The following is a 16,816-nucleotide window of genomic DNA, read 5'->3' as shown; positions in this document are numbered from 1 at the left end:
TAGAATGACATCTGAAATATGTATGATCAAGTTAACTTCTCATATTAAGTATTATTGTTGTTACTATTATTATTGTTGTTGTTATTGTTATTACTATTATTACCTAGTTCTGTGTGATGTTGTTGACAAGCTACACAAATCTTTGTAGAGATATGCTCTGTTGTGTGTGAAAAAAACATGGATACAGATGCTACTGATGAAGTTTTGTTATGGATTTTTGTTCACACAAAAACTGTACAAAATAGAGTCAGATAATAAAATGGAGACCTTGCCCTGGTTTATATTTTTCTTCTTTTATGAGAGATTTAATTGGAATTCTAACAGGAAATTAGACTAGAAGATGACCAACCTCATGGCTGGCATGCCATGAAAGAGCAAGTGCCTGTGTCTTTCATATTGCACCCCAAAGCAGCTTTATCAAGTATCTAGGACTTCTTGTGGATTTAAGGATATCAAATATGACATCAGCAGCTTCAGTAGCAAAAATATTCTGAGGCACATGGAGTAGAAATGCTACACAAGTCCTTGTATAGTGTTTGCAAGTCAAGGATGAAGAACCTTTTGCGTTGTTGTCTTAAACTGAAAAAAGAAAAAGAAAGCTACAGAAGCTAAACCATCTGTACACAGCCCTATCGATTGTTCATCTCCTAAGGATCTTTCCAAAGAAGCATTTAGGAGGATTAGTTTTTCAGGGCTAGCCTCTGGAGTATTTCATCATGTCAGCCAACCTGTTTCACAGGAGCATAAATTAGTGGCAACATACCTCTTACAAAAGTCCCTTTTGGATTTTGCCAGTTTACCTTACCTGGTACACAGTGTGTCTCTGGGGAAAATTACTCAAAAGTGTCTACTTGGCTGTCAGATCATACAAAAGAGATCAGAGTTCAGCCTGTAAAAAATCAGAGAGGGAGAGAAAGGCGAGGGATCAAGTTTTCTGTCTGTCCTACTTAGGTGGAAAACTTAGTTACCCCAGGGCCAAAGTCACACCGAGCTAGTTTCACCGGCTTGAGGACTGTGCTCAGCAAAGATTTGTCTCTCTTCAGAGGGATCATAGTGCCATGCCTCTTGACAGAATATGATTTCTTAAAGCCACGTTTATCCTACATACCTTGTCAGAAGTGGATTATCATCCTCCACAGATGCTGGTACTCGTAGTTGTCCAAACCAGGAAGGAAGCACTTGTGCTTGTGAAACTGTGCTTGAAATAATTCAGCTGCTTACATGTGATGAGAAACTTTTAAACCAGACTAGCTGAAATTGGTTAGCTATTTCTCTTTAAATTGAAGCTGCCAGAAATATTTTACTATGACAAGAGAAGAGGGGGGGAAAGCCATGACCAAGGAACCCTCTATAGGGCATAATATAAGGCTGTTTGCCTATTACTGGCAACAGCAACAGGGAGTTTCAGCATCTTTAGGAAGATTAAATGAAAAGATTATAACTCTGTATACACCTTAATATCGATTCCAACATCATCACCAGCGTCATCACTATTCATTTCAGAGGCCACAGTCTTTTCCACAGATTGTTTGAGTACAGTTTTATGAACCCACTAGTGGTTTTGGCATCTGCAGATTAAATATAATTTCAACTCTTATTGATGCAATAGATGGAGTTATGTATACACTAGAAAAGGTTGCATATAGCAGCTGCAGATATTCCATGTCTAACAAATGGTATTTTCAGGAAGGGACAAACTAGAGCAAGAAAGATGAAAACATTTGGAGCCTCAGCTGTTCAGGTCAGATCATGTTGCAAGAAAGTGATTTGGCAGATATCAAGGATAGAGAAGTTGGTATTTTTTGCAGCTTTCTGCTGTGTTGACAGTGCAGCTTTAGTTTCAAAAATTAAGCACGTCTCACAGAAAGAGTGGAAAAGAACAGTAGGAAGAATGCTCATTCCTGCCATGGGGATGCAGTTTATTTTGAAGTTAATGGGAGTTGCTTGCATATATGGTCTTTGGAAGGGGAAAAAAAGTCTTTTGACTTGTTGCTTTTTTAAGCAACAAAAAGACTATGCTTACAGTTGAAATGGAAGGACTTCACCACGATCACCTGAAGATACTCTGCTGGGTTTGTTCATTCAGAAAAAGCAGTATTAGAACTGCTATGTAAGTGGATAGACTGAGATCTGGAGGGTGGATTGGCGAGATGTTCCTGGTTGGCCTCGTTGCCATGGCCCTCTCAGCACACATCAGCGGTAACTCATAGGAACTAAATACTTGTGAAAACAAGTCGTATTTCATCCTTCATGCTTTTGAACGTAATCTTGTTTTAACAGTTTGCTGGGTGTACCAGATGATTGATGCTGTCACCCTGAAGATAAAATTTATCATTCTGACATTTTTATTCAATATTTTAGAAGCATTTTGGTGCAAGCTGGAATCTGAAACAATGTTACACATTTTTTCCATGGTTCACCTTAGTTATAAAAATAATCCATCTAATTTTCCATGATTCATTGGCAGACATTTCCTAAATACAGACCTAGAATGAATTAGTAGGTTAGTTGAACCTGAATATCTCTTGAAATAAATGTGCTGTATTTCTTTTTAGTATGCAACAGGGAGATATAAATGAATATAGGATCAGAACCTCATGAAATACATGAAAGGAGAACAGTTATGTATAGTCACGTGCATATTTGGCCTAGTTTCATAATAAACATCATGGGATAATATTGGCTATTCACAACAATTAACATGGGATGTAGTGAAAAGCTCATTACACTGAAAAAAAGTTGGAGCTCTTGAAATTTCAGCATATAATAATGTCAGAGCTTTTACCTGTAAAGATAGCCTGCAAGGACTGTGCTTTGTTCAATTCAGGGCTGAGGCTTCAAAGTGGCATTTAAATCATCTTGTATCATCCATGACTATTAGCAGGTTATAAAATTACTCTAAAAAGGAAAAAGACTGACTTCTGGTATAGCAGGTGCTCCGTTATACACTTTAGAAATAGATATTTACCTTTTCTTCAAGTCTACTTGACTTGAATTTACTTTCCATAGGAAATTATGAAGTTGCCTGTGTCATAAGTCACAAGTTACTGCTGCTGAAACCAGAGAAAAAAGGTCCAGTTTGGGGTGAAAACAATGAGAGCTGAACTTGCTTGTTCCTTCAGAAACCAGCTGCAGAAGATTCTTTTTCGTATACTTCCATATGTGCTTATGTGCTACATTATTTGCTTTTTCTGTGTTTCAACAGGCCTTGAATAGAGGTATCGCTGCCGTCAAGGAAGATGCTGTGGAAATGCTGGCCAGCTATGGGCTGGCATACTCCCTCATGAAGTTCTTCACGGGTCCGATGAGTGACTTCAAAAATGTAGGTCTGGTGTTTGTGAACAGCAAGCGAGACAGGACCAAAGCAGTTTTATGCATGGTTGTGGCAGGCGCAGTAGCTGCTGTATTTCATACCTTGATAGGTAAGGTCACTTCACGTCTAATTAATATGTTTTCTAATTTATTTCCCTCGCCTGTTCTTCACACTGATTAATCTGTAGGCTTAAGATTTCACCAGGACATGCAAAAGAGATTAAATCTCTTGGGCTGGTATCATGCCCATCCATGCAATTTTTACTACTTTTTGAACAGGTTGTTAAGTGGCAGATTCCACCCCAGGGCTCTCCTGGCTGGCAGCAGAACATGCTGCTGATCTCTTTCAGTCAGGGGTGTGAGCAAAACTTTGTCAAGGTTGACAGGTGGCACGAAGCTGGTAGCTCAAGTCCTGCTGTTAGGTAGTGATGATCAACTAACAGTATCTGCCCGAATGGGTTTGGCAGGACTTCAGGGTGTGCTTGGTAGGGCTGTTTGTCAGGACTTGGTGGCATTGTCAGTGTACTCCCTCTGTACCTATCCCTTTGCTACTTATCTCACAGTACAAAACTCTAAGCAAGTAGGTGCCAGCATCCTCATTAAAATACCAGGTATTACTCTCTACTAGTGCTAGTCGTCATCCATTTCTGTCGAATAATTAATCTGCAAGAGAAGAAGTAGTTACTAAGAGTGCTTTGTGCCAAACTGAAACCAGCTCCCTGAGTGTACTCTGAAACAAAGACAATACACAAGCAGATATGAACCGAACATAAAAAGTAAGGCAGACACGGGATTTGCCAGTTTCTGAGAGCCCGGAGAAATGGGATATCAACTCAAGCATCAGCCACAACAATAAAAAGCCATGTGACCTGGAAGACTTTAACTTCATCCTCTCCAAGAACTGCACCAGATTCTCTGCACCTTCTGGCTCATTCTGCAGAGCTGAAACCTCTGGACCCCAGCAAGGAGGAGCAGGAGACGCTGGAGGAAGAAGCAGAGAGTGCATTGCATTCAACAGGTAAAATCCTAACAGCTGAGAGCTCTAAGCGTGGGAGGAGGGAGGTAATGAAATGGCCTATGGAGGCATGCGCTGGTTGACAGGCAGTAGGATTGAGTTGGATGAGCAGCACTAGGGAGTCATTCCATCACAGAAGGATAGGAAATGTGAGTGTGATGGCATATCCAGAATTGCTGTGAAATTATAGAGTGGCCTGGAAGTGAGGCACCATTCATTATCAGTCTGTTAGTATCTCAAGAGCAGCACATGCTGCCGGTCAGCATATGGAATAGAACAGACTAGACTAGTCTATTTCAGTTCCTGCCCAAGCAGGTACAAAGACATCTGGTAAATACGAATACCCCCTGCTCTTCTCCTTTAACAAGCTGCCAGCTATATTCACCAGCTTTATGTTCCTCCCAGGCACTCCAGTTTGTTTGACCACCATGTCTTTTACTCCACCACTGATGCGGCAGCCTGGTGCTGTTTACCTTTACTCCATGTTACAGTCGTCATAAATGCTTACAGTAACAGCTCACTAGCCATGACAACGCTGTGCCAGGGATAAGCTGTTCCTAATTTTATTAGCTGAATCCATGCATTCAAGTTAATTTAATTTACTGGCATCGATTGGTCACTTCCTCAATATGTTTACAGTTGAGGCTGCTTTATTGAGTCAGTATTATAAACTTTGGGCCATTTGTACGTTTGACTCTCATATTTCTTTGCTTGGAATGTTTCTTCAGCCCCCAGAGCTGCTCTTGTAGTTGCTCACTTGTTTTCCTGCCAGTGCTGGTCAAAGTTTGTGGCTTTGCCAGCTGGATAAAGAAATATTTTCTAGTCATCCAACATTTTATTTTAAGCTACAATAGATTTAAAGAAAATACAAAGTATAACTATCAAATTTCCAGGTGAAAGACATAGCTGGATTTTCTATGTGGGACTTTTTATTGAAGGGAGGTGTTTGGGGCAGCCATTGGAAAACATGCCAGACAAGTTTCTTGCCTTTCCCTGGAAGTAGAGCCCTGCTGAGTTCAAAACTTCTGAAATGCCCTCTCTGCGAATATTGGGGAAAAAAGAAAAAAGAAGGCTGTACTTACCATCCTTTAAAGTCCTGAATTAAAGGTCTTCACACAATCTTTCAGCTGCTTATGGTTGAAGACTGCAAAATATTTTTTAGTATTTTAACTTGTCTATGCCTGAAAATATGCAAAGGCCACAGCAGAGACTGGCAGAGTGCCCGAGAGAACGGAGTTAGTCAGATTCTAGCACCAATTGCCTGGCTGATGTTGCCAAGTTTTATGTTCCAAGTTTCCTTTGAATCTGTTTCAAATCCTGATTATTCTTCTCTGACCCACAGATGCACAACCTGCCTAGCAGGAGGAAGAGAAGGAGTGCAGTGACAGACAGGCAGCCTCTAGGACTTGCAGCTACTCCCCAGCAGCTGGAAGCCTGTTACAGGCTATCTACCCGAGACGCAAATACAGGTTACCGATGCTCGGCAGATGAAAAAGAGAAACAGACAGCGCTCAGGGGACTGAATTTCTTCCACATGTCATGTTTATGGGGCTAAGGAAGATGACATGACTGTCTGCCATGGACTGTTGAAGCCCAGGAAGGAACAGAGAACAAAAAACCCAATGAAATGAGGAGTACTGAAAGTCAGAAGGAAGAAAACAAGTGGTGGTAGAAACACAGTGACCACAATGAATCACCACATTTCCAACTGTGATAGAGACTATTTGCAGTCTGCACACAGCTCCTCACAAACAGCAGCCTCTGCTTATTTAAAATATAAAACCAGACCATTTCACCCACCTGACTCATGCTTCATTACTTCAGCACCAGCTCCCCACTACTGCTTCCCCACTGGGGCTAACTCAAGTGACTGGCTGAGCCAAACCACTCGAAATCACAGCTGCAAGCTCTGGGTCCGTAAGCCATCACCCCACCACATTCCCATGAACGTCCGCAAAGTCCTCACCATCAGCTCTTATCACTCCCTTGGTAGAGGTAGCAGTAAGAACCAAGAAACAAGTTGACCTTGACCAAAGGGATTTGAAACCGTATTCTCATCCCACCTATAAGGCTGTTGCAAACCTTGTCAGTACAGTATTCCTGGATTCGCTGTTTCAGTTGCAGTCTGGGAATAGCGGATAGTATGCTGCCTTCCTTCCTCTGTGCTGTTTCGGGGACAGCTACTGCCACCAGTTAGGGTCTCCTGGTAGGAAGTTTGCTGCGTAACCAGGGTCTAAAGCATCTTATTATTTCAGAGACTGGCTTTCGGTGGGAATATGGGGCTGTAAGAGAAGGGATTCAAGAGGCTAAGCCTGTCTGTGCATATTTTTGACATCTTACTAAATTGCCAGCTTGACAGAGGAGAGAAATCATTTATATAACATTATGCTAACATAGTGCATTTCATGGTGTTGTTGGTAAGCCCTCTGTACTAAGTGGGTCCTTTTAACAGCAGTATCATGAAAGATATGCACATTTTCTTTGGCAATGAAACAACATTGTTCAGCCTTTCACTAGTTTACTGAGGAATAATGTACTGAGAAAGCTTACTTCCTTTTGCATACTAGTATTATTTTCCACAGCTCTCTGAGGTTCTGGAAATGGCAATGCAGAAGTTACTTTGGGGAAACATCCTCTTCGCTTAAGTAGCCATCCTTAACTTGTGTCCACTACACCTGATTAAAAACTACATGTTGGATCATTTGTCATCACCAGGGAAAAAAGGTCGGAACTTTAGTAACCAGGCAAACCTATAGCAGACTGGATGGTCAAGACATGAGTGAATAGTTTTGTGCCAGTTTATTACTGACAGGCTAGCGGGCATGGCCACTCCCTGCACAGGTTGCACAGGGGAAAACTTCAGCAGTTGCTGGTTAATTCCACTGGTTCTTTTGAATTTCCCACATGCATGGTCACTGCATGTACATGAAAGATCTGCATAAGAAAAGGAAGACATAGGTGTCATCTCACCACTTCCAGTGTAACACTACTGGAATTTTCTAGAGACTAGGAGTTACAGAGTGGCTCATGACAACCCGAGCTATTTTTTCCAGTCAGTCTTGTTCTGATGTACCCATTGTACTGGCTTCTACTAAATACTTTGGACTGGAAAAAGGTGACAGCACAGAAACACAAATCAGAATATAATCCAGGCTTGCTTTTTGTTTTTTTTTCTTTCTAAAATATGATAAAATGTTATTCATTAAAATGTGTCCTACTTCAGCATTTTCAGATGGCCATTGCTAAGGCAGTAACATGCTTCCCCAGCTGCCCCAACCCTTCTCCCACAACAGGGGCAGTTTATCAGCAAGGTATTCAGGGCAAAGGAAGAAGGAAGAAAACCTATGACCAATTTGTGGATTTTAGGAGAGCAATGATTGTTTTTTACTTAAAACAGGCTAATTTTGAGACTTATGAGTTGTTGGCCTGCCTAAAGATATTTCAGAGACCAACGGTCATTGATAGGTTTGGGAAAATTGACTAATGCAATTTTGGAAACAGAGCTGAGCACAGAAAAAGATGATTGCAGTAATCAGTCTGCATTGAGATGCTCCTAAGCTGTTCTTTTTTTAAATTAATTTATTACTCTGAGTAAAAAAAAAATACAAAGCCTAAACCACTGTGATCATCTGGACTTTCACAAGGAGGACACAGCCTTTTGCTTCTGTTTTAAGTCAGGCTAATCAAAGACATAACAAAATCTATGTACCCTGTGCCATCTCCAAATGGAGATTTGCCACTTAATCTTTTTTTTTTTCCAAATTGGCATTTTTCTATCTGCCCAAATAACGTAGCTGAACAAAATCCTGATCAATACCAATTTTTGCCATGTCAGCCATCTTTCTGTCAAGCAGCAGAAAAGATTTTTACTTCTCAAGTCTCCAAGTTCATTTCTAACGCTGGCAGCAAAGTATAACAATGGAATACATCTAAAAAGAACACGCTTCAGATTTTTGGAATATTTTTTTTTTTTTTGGTCCAGTAAAGCTAATATTGACATATGTAGCTCTGTGTCTGGAAGTAAATGGTATCACTTCCTATGAGGGTTTCTTTTTGTTTTCTTTATGATGTAAGTATAACATGCTGGGTAGTAGACAGCTCCAAAATGACTACGGTAGAGCTATTTATTTGAGACTGCTGGCATCATTAAGAGGGTGTTCAGTTGTTTCAAGAATGTCTGAAATTTATGTGGTAGGAATCAGCTTGTTAGAGAAATCAGTGTAGGGAAGACGAGATCTGATTAGGCATGCAATTTTCAGTGTCATTTCTAAAGCTTCTGGATCTTAAAACTCAACTGGAAAAGCCAAAACCAAGAATTCCTGCTTAAATTCTGTAGCAAAACTAATCCATAGACACATGAAAATAAGTGAGATATTAGAGGAGAGCAAACAGGCAGCTTGGCTTGGAGTTGAGGACTTCTCTGTTTGGTTGAAATGAGGCAAGGAATGGGAAGAGCCATCTGCTTTAGATTCATGTAGCTCTGTTGTCAGTGTTATTAATTTAGTACCATGCTTCATAATAAGTTTGTAAGGTTGGCCAAGGTTAAGTTCTAATTGCATCAGCAATTGCTTTATTCACAGCTCAGAGACACATGCCTGTATATTTGTCAGTAAATCTCAGCTTCCTGAGTCCTTTCTGAGGATGGAAACATTCACGGACATCAGCAAAAGTGATCGTGTCCTTTCACTGACATGTGGAATAGTTGGCTGTTTTAAAACTAGCTTTGAAACTTAGCCATTATGGTACTAAAATCAAAATCACATTAAAAAGTGGAGTTAGACTTTTTTTTTTTTGGATGAGGGAGAGAAAAAAGAATCTTAAAGCTTACAGAGCACCGTGTTGATATCCCTAGAAATCTTAAAAATGTGGTGCTGTGGGCTGTGGTGGTATAAGTCCCTTGAGAGTGCCCTGCCAATAAACTACGACCCTGTGGTGAACTGTCTGTTTCTAGGAGTGAGAGTAGTTCAGCCTCTGACCCCTCTGATTCTGTGAATTTTGCTGTGATAGTAAACTTTAAAAAAAAAAAAAAAATTAAACATCTCAGTGGCTTTTAGATGCAAAAAAGTTACTTATTAACCACTTTCTAAATACTTTAAAAGTCTCATTTAAAGCAGACGAAGCCGAGCGGGTGAAGTGCATGGAGAGCACGGAGGGTGACTTCGGCGGCGTGCTGTCTTCCCAGCACTGTGCCGCTGGCGGAGGCTCCTCCACAGCAGCAGGTTCCCCAGCAGCTGGACTCTGATTCTGTCAGTGCCTCTGTGGGAAATAGGGCTGGTGTGTTTCCTGCAGCGGTTTTTAAGTTTTTGTGCAGGAGAACTTCAACAAGAACCTGAGGGACAGCTTGATGAATCTGACCTTCACAGGCAGCTTGCCTCACGTGCCTTCCAAAGTTCTTCTCCTTCATTCAGATAAGTCGATTCAGAAACTTCCATGTACTGCCCTTCCATAAAAACAGCTTTCCACAAAGACTTACCTGCATAACAGAGATTTTTCAAAAATTGGTGTATGGGTATTCATGCAAAAATAAAAATGGGTGCTTGATGTGTGACTGGACTGCAACAAGCACATGAACTTAAAGAACTAAACTGGCCTCCCTGTACTGAGCAAAGGTTGGAGTCCTGGTTTAAAGTTTTTCCCCAGCCCTCTTCAAAAGGAAACAAGACTGGGAGTGCCTCAGGAGGATGGCTAAGCAACTTGGGGATTACAGGGTGAACTGGGAGACTGTGAATCTAACAGGTGTAGTTCAGATGAAAGACATATATATAGGGACCAGCACAGGGAAAGGGTGTGTTTTTAACATTTTAGCATCTTTTGGGCAGTCCTGGTTATCTGGAATGAAGCTCGTGCCTGTTCCCGGTGCTGTCATACCACCTCCTTCTATTTTACTACGTTATTTACACTGTCTTGTTCAGACTTTCAGTCTTTTCAGTCCTGTTAACCACCTGTTAACTGCTGTATCCCTAAGCCATCACAAAACAATGATGACTTAAAGTCCTCTTTAATTGCTTGCAAACACTGTTTATGAGTTAAGAGAGAGAGTTTTAGGCTAAAAAGATTGGATTGGATGACTAGTGTTAGTGTTTGTCAATCCGATTATGTGACCTGCATGCATGAAAAGGGTAACGTTCCTGAAATACCCTATATGAAGGTCTGTACTATGATAACAGAGTTGTTATAAATGGAAAATCAGATAGCTGTTCACATTTGAAATAATTATCATAGAAAAGACGCAAGTGGAAGAGAACTGAGGTAACATGTCCCAGGCACAGGTAGTTCTGCCATGACTTATGTTGGAAGGTTGACTTTACAACTTAATCTTTTTTTAACAGCTATTACAAGTGTATAGAGGAAACTAAGTAGGAATATGCTGGTCTAGAACATAGTTTATAAAAGCTTAAAAACTATTAGGATTATTTAACTGTGCATATTATGTAAGTCTCCATAGTTCAGTGACTGCAGTCATAGCTAGCTCTTCATTATTCCCGGTCATGGGGAGGACTCTGGGGTTATTAAAACAGCTGGATAACACAGGTACTAACAGAGACGTAAGCAATTCTTTAAAGAGCTGTGTGGTGAGTCCCTGAGTCTATGCTGTCTTCAACCCAGCACCTTGGGAAGAGAGGCACGGCAAGAGGCATGTTGCCCAACACTAAAAATTCTCGTCTTGGGTTGAAACAGGATGGTAAAATAACATACTGGCAGTCGGAAGTGCCAACCCCCTGATTTCCAGCCATGCCCTTTTCTGACTTGTGGCTTCTGGGTTGCCGGCTCTAGATAAGGAAAGAAACTAAGGCGGGTTGAGGCTGCCCAGAGACTGTAAAATGAAGGCACAGTGCCCTGACAGGTCCCAGCAGAGGTGATCATTAGACATAATGAGTGTGATTTGTTGCATGCCTTTGCAATTCATAGTATCCTTTTACAGCTTTGGGCAGGTTTACAGGTCATGACAATAGATGGTTTCAGCATTTATAAGGTATTTCATCCCATGAAACACACAATGCCTGGCGAAAACAGCTTTTCTAACAAAGCCTTGAGTCAATGAAAGAGCAGTAGATTTTCTGGAGTACCAGTGGGTTCATTTAGCAAACAGATGTGGCACTTACTATACCCATCTCCCAACCCAACCATTTGTTATCACTCCACTGCCAAAGGTTACTTGAAAAAGAACCCTGAGAGCACTCCTTAGTCGTAAACAGCAGCTGGTGAGGCTGTAATATCCTGAAGCCCCTGCAGCTGTTTACTAAGTGGATGCATGTCTGAGCTGCTAGGCATCACAGTCTTTCAGGTACTTCTGAGTATCCCACCCAGAGTCCATATGTAACCCGTATTATTCATTCCTATTCTTGTGTCTCCACAGCATATAGCGATTTGGGGTATTACATTATTAATAAGCTGCACCATGTGGATGAATCAGTGGGAAGTAAAACTCGGAGGGCCTTCCTTTATCTTGCTGCCTTCCCTTTTATGGATGCCATGGTGAGTGCCTGATTCAGAACTGAATTTTGGTATTAATGTTGTTCTTTTTCTTTGGTGACCTTAGTTCACAAAGTCTGTTACCTGATGAGAGACTGGAGGTGTGCAGAAGGAAGATGTGTTCTTTGCAAGCAGTAGCTCTGGATATACCATCATCTCCTACTACCTGGAAAAAGCATCTGGGTGGACTTTGAACATCCAGAGATCATGACAAATGTAAAAAACTTCAGCTGCCTTGTTAGAGTTACTGTATGTGCATCCTGGAAAGCACTGGTCATCTTGTGATGAGCTGCACCGGTTGTCTGTATGTGTCCTCTCATTCCAATTTGTACTGAAAGAGTTGGTTTTGCCATGCATTCCCAGATCACTTGCAGAGCTCACAAGGAATAAGCTCAATCTCAATATTTTCTCAAATTTGTTGAAAAGATATTTCTTACCATCAATTTTGGCAAGCACAGCTAAGTCCAGTGTATCTCAAATACTGCTTGGGCAAGAGAGCCACACATGGGGTGGGCTGCTGCTTCCCGGATCACCAGGCTTACTGCTTGTGGCCTGCACAACATAAAAATATGGCAGCTCTCCTTAATGCCTCTACTTCTGTGTAAAACTGGTAAAGGATAACTTTCTCACAGCATGCCTCCACCACTTTCTCTACCACTTTGTCTGCTTGAAAGAGTAGCTGACAATAAAAAGGAGTTGGATCATTAAGTTTTCTTTTCCAGACAGGACTCAGTATAACTTAGCAGACCAACAAATATTACGTTTCAGAGGTGCATCCAACTGGTGAATGAGAAGAAACATTTTTTTCCCTGGGATTATTTAGTATGATAATCCATTTTATGCAGCATCTGTTTTATGAAGAACGGGCAGTTTCTTAGTAGATCTGCTCAGAAATTTCTATACAGTCTGTAAGATTATTCCCATTCTGTCAGCCCTGGCCAAGAGGAACTAAATGTAGCAGTGCTTTCTCTGCATTACTGACTTACTTAACATTTGCCCAGGTTCACACCAGGTACTTCTCTTGGAAAAGAGCTTTAGAAGTTGTTTGTGTACAATGTAACAACCAGAAAACAGCATTCTGGGACCTGAAATCTTTCACAAATATCATAACCTCTTCCCAAACTCTTCTCTGCCTTTTTTCAGGCATGGACCCATGCTGGGATTCTGCTGAAACACAAGTACAGTTTCCTAGTGGGATGTGCCTCCATCTCAGATGTCATAGCTCAGGTAATGACTCCTCTCAGCAGTCACTGTTTCTGTTGTGTTACGGACTAGGTGCTTTCCTAAGCAGGGACTCTTTTGTACAGAGACTGTCTTCTCTCTCTGCTGTGGACAGCTCACCAGAGGAACTAATCTTGAGCGCTGTTCTCCGGCTGTTTGCCCATCGTGTGGAGGCTGCTTGCTGACAGTTGTGGTTTAGACTGGTCTCACTTGACCGGATCAAGTCAGTCCCAGGGCAATGTCAGGAGAAGGGAACCAGGATTGTTTGGGCTGGGGCCATGCCTTCCAGCACCTCCACATGGATGAGAAACAAGCTACATATACACGTATACATCTGGGAAAAAGAAAGGTCAGGCAAAGAGACCGATGGCTGCTACCAATCCTGGGGCTGACGAATTGCTTTGAAAGAGACCTTTCTCCCTCATGTGCATTCTCCCCCACGCTTCGCATAGTTGCACTGAAATCCTGAGTGGGGCTTGTAGGTGGGGAAGTGAAGGTTTGATTCTCCAGTTCTGTTAGTTTTGCACATGTTGTCTAATCCAGTGAAATACAGTAGTGTAAGCCATCTTCTGAGTGCCAGTATGGCACTGCTCTTGTTACTGGTCCAAAAAGTGATGGCTCAGAACTGCACCAGAAGAGATCTGTGGTGATAGCCCCTGGGTGATGCAGAGGAGACCAAATGTTGTTTGACCTTTCATTTGTGAGGGAGGTGTTAAATATCCTGTTGCTTTATACTAGACACACTTAAAAAAACAGCATTCATACACATTGCTGATGGCCAGTGTTGTAGCATTTAAGAAACAATATACAGCATATATATATTGAAAGCATATATAAAAATATTACGAAATGGAGAGTCCCAGCACCTGTAAAACAGTTGCTGTACTGCACCATTACCAGCTGAATGGTCTAATGACTGGGTAAGAAAGAGGATAATAACAGTACATCAAAGGAAATATGAAGTCAACAGCACTTAGTTCAATTTTCCATAGCATTTTCCTCCCACTAAATATGACCAAACCATAAACCAGGTTGAACCATTCAGTCAGCTGCTATTCTATGGTTGATAGGTCTGCCCCTCTACAGTACTGCACTAAAGCCCAGAAGATAATACCAATTACTGCAAATGACCTTAGCCCTCAGGATCTGCTCTTGTTCTGACGTGACCTACAAAGTTTCCTGACCCTAGGTGCATGTCGGGTCATATACAGCTAAATACAGAAACAAATTCTTATGTTGGCCATGGTACACCTGCCCTTTCCACAGTGGTTGGTGAGTGGGGTGCCAGGGTTGTGAAGAATAAGACACCTGTTAATCTTCTCTCAACAAAATACTGCACAGAGCAAGAGCCAATCCAGAAGACTAAAAGTTGTTATTCTCCATTCCCCGGAACTCCCTACACCTACATTTGCTCCCTACACAAGCAATAGGTGCGCCGGCAGTAGCTAGTTCTTCTTGGGTAGCTTCATATACACACTTTTTTGTGACTTTGCTTCTGGCTTCTGTACTGAAAAACAATTCTTTTGTAGGGTTGAAAAGAGCAATTTTGCAAACCTTCATAAACAGTGTGGCCTGCCTAATAAACATTGACACAGTGTGATTTTTCTTAAGTGTTTCTTGAGCTCTAGCAGTGAAGGAGAGAACCTGCCCCTGAACAATGTGTTTTGTACTTCTTGTAACTCACTTGAATGCCAGCATGTCCTGGCAGGATTATCCTTGATTGAACAAAACACAGTTTCGTTCCCAGTTGTGCCCCCCATCCCTTTGGAATTTAACAGGCACGCCATCAGCTCTGTACTTAATGGAAGGAAATAATACCATATTAATCGATTCCTTTGCATTTGCTGGATTGCACATTTAATCTTACAGGAATGAATTATGAGCTGTTCATTAGCCCAAAGGTTTCCGTCTTAGTTACATCAATGTGGCACTCAGCTGAAGAAAGAATGATGAAATCCTGAGATTTCACTCAAAAAAGTAGAAAATTAGGATGACATAAGACTTCCTGCTTCTAAATGCTGAAGTGAATACTTTAAAACATCTGGCTTTTTAATTGTCACTGCCTCTCCCCGCCCTCCCCCCCCCGAAAAAAGTAGGATTTATGAGCTGACCCTAGAAGCACATCTCCAGCCTCAGTGTATATCAGAATAGCATGCTCTCGTGGGAAGGGTGACACTTCAGCCACATGCTTGCTGCCAGACCTTGCCAGACTTTCATGCTAACCTTCTTCTATTTATGGCTCCTAGTCTGACACCTGCCCATACCTTCAAGTACAGAGCTTCTGTATGATGTTAACTCTTGTTCTTCTCATTTGTATGACCAAATGCAGGGGGTGTCCCGACGAAAGCTTCTAAATGCCACAAGCTCCAAGTCAGATACCGTAGTCACGCAGGGTTGTTGGTCAGATGGACTAGCTTGGAGTCAGACAGGAGATACGTTGGCACTGAAGCATCAGACAGACAAACTACTAATCGTTAATTCGTTTGCCCTGCAGGTTGTTTTTGTAGCCATTTTGCTTCACAGTCACCTGGAGTGCAGGGAGCCTCTCTTGATCCCAATCTTGTCCTTATACATGGGAGCACTTGTCCGATGTACCACATTATGCCTCGGATACTACAGGAACATACATGATGTCATTCCTGACAGAAGTGGGCCTGAAATGGGGGTATGTCTTAATACTTTGCACATTTTTTGAATTCAATAGTTTTAAACTTCTTTTTTGTGTTATAATACTGTATTAAACCACTGTGCATGAAGAGCCTCCTTGCTCCATCCTGCAGGGAAAAAAAATGTCACTTAGAGAGGCATGGTAGAAACTATTCCAGCAGCAGTGCACGAGACAACGCTTCACGTGGTATTGATGTGCTGTCTCCTGAGCACCTCTGTACTGAGCTCTCTCCTTCTAGTGCTGTAAGCCAGCACAGAATGAACTAAGTGGACACCTTATTTCACAGGTCTCAAAATTCCTCTTTTTCCTCAAATGTCATATTGGTGTTCACATATCTTTGTCTGGTAGAATGAATTATGCAGGTAATATAATGCACCTTATAAATTATTTATTGAGATCCATGACACAGCTTCTTTGGATTCAGTATTGCTAACATGGGTGAAAATATTTTAGGCTCCAGCTATTGAAAACTTTTGAATTGAATATACTAAACTGACAGTGGGTAGGAAAAGCAAAAAACCTTTCTCTGTGTTTTTGGTTCAGTTCTGCATGTTTCTTTCCAAAGCCACTTCTTTATTTTTTATTTTTTCCGATGTGTTGCAGGGAGAGGCTACAATAAGGAAGATGCTGAGTTTCTGGTGGCCTTTGGCATTAATTTTGGCAACTCAGCGAATAAGTAGGCCCATTGTCAACCTTTTTGTCTCCCGGGACCTAGGTGGCAGTTCTGCAGCCACAGAGGTAAGAAAGTCAGTGCTCCCCATTACTGCAAATGACCATTTACACAGAGTTGCCTCTGTGTTTTTCTTCTCAGCCGTTCTGGCAAGAAAAAATTGTCCTAAGTACATTTCTCTTTAGTGCTCTTTTTGCCCTCGAATAGAAGACTGCTTGGACTCTTACCATGAGCATTTATGCCAGGCCTAGTGGGACCTCACCCTCAACAAGACCAGTAGAATTTTTTTCACTGAACAGTTCCTGCATCCCAGATGTTCATGTTCTACATATGGGTGCATATGCTCTGGAGCATTCTGATCCCAGAGATTTTAGGACAGTTGTCAATAGTCCCATGTTCCGCTGTTTCATGCCATGTGCATTTATGGATAGGCAAACTGATGTGAAACGATCCTACT

At 41.6% G+C, this 16,816-nt stretch overlaps 1 protein-coding gene across 1 annotated transcript in view; it reads left to right on the top strand.

The window, feature by feature from the left end:
- The window catches only part of ANKH (ANKH inorganic pyrophosphate transport regulator), a 106,509-nt gene that overhangs the window by 57,844 nt on the left and 31,849 nt on the right, over positions 1-16,816 (top strand). Inside the window, exons 2-6 of the mRNA XM_082014598.1 lie at positions 3,206-3,422; positions 11,685-11,803; positions 12,944-13,027; positions 15,516-15,686; positions 16,293-16,427. Of these exons, the coding sequence (XP_081870724.1) occupies positions 3,206-3,422; positions 11,685-11,803; positions 12,944-13,027; positions 15,516-15,686; positions 16,293-16,427 (726 nt within the window). The remainder of the gene's footprint in view (positions 1-3,205; positions 3,423-11,684; positions 11,804-12,943; positions 13,028-15,515; positions 15,687-16,292; positions 16,428-16,816) is intronic.

This window comes from Phaethon aethereus (assembly GCF_964289735.1).
Source record: "Phaethon aethereus genome assembly, chromosome: 2".
Classification (NCBI taxonomy): Eukaryota; Metazoa; Chordata; class Aves; order Phaethontiformes; family Phaethontidae; genus Phaethon; species Phaethon aethereus.
Note: the sequence above shows the minus strand (reverse complement) of the source record. Positions and strands in the feature narration are given on the sequence as shown.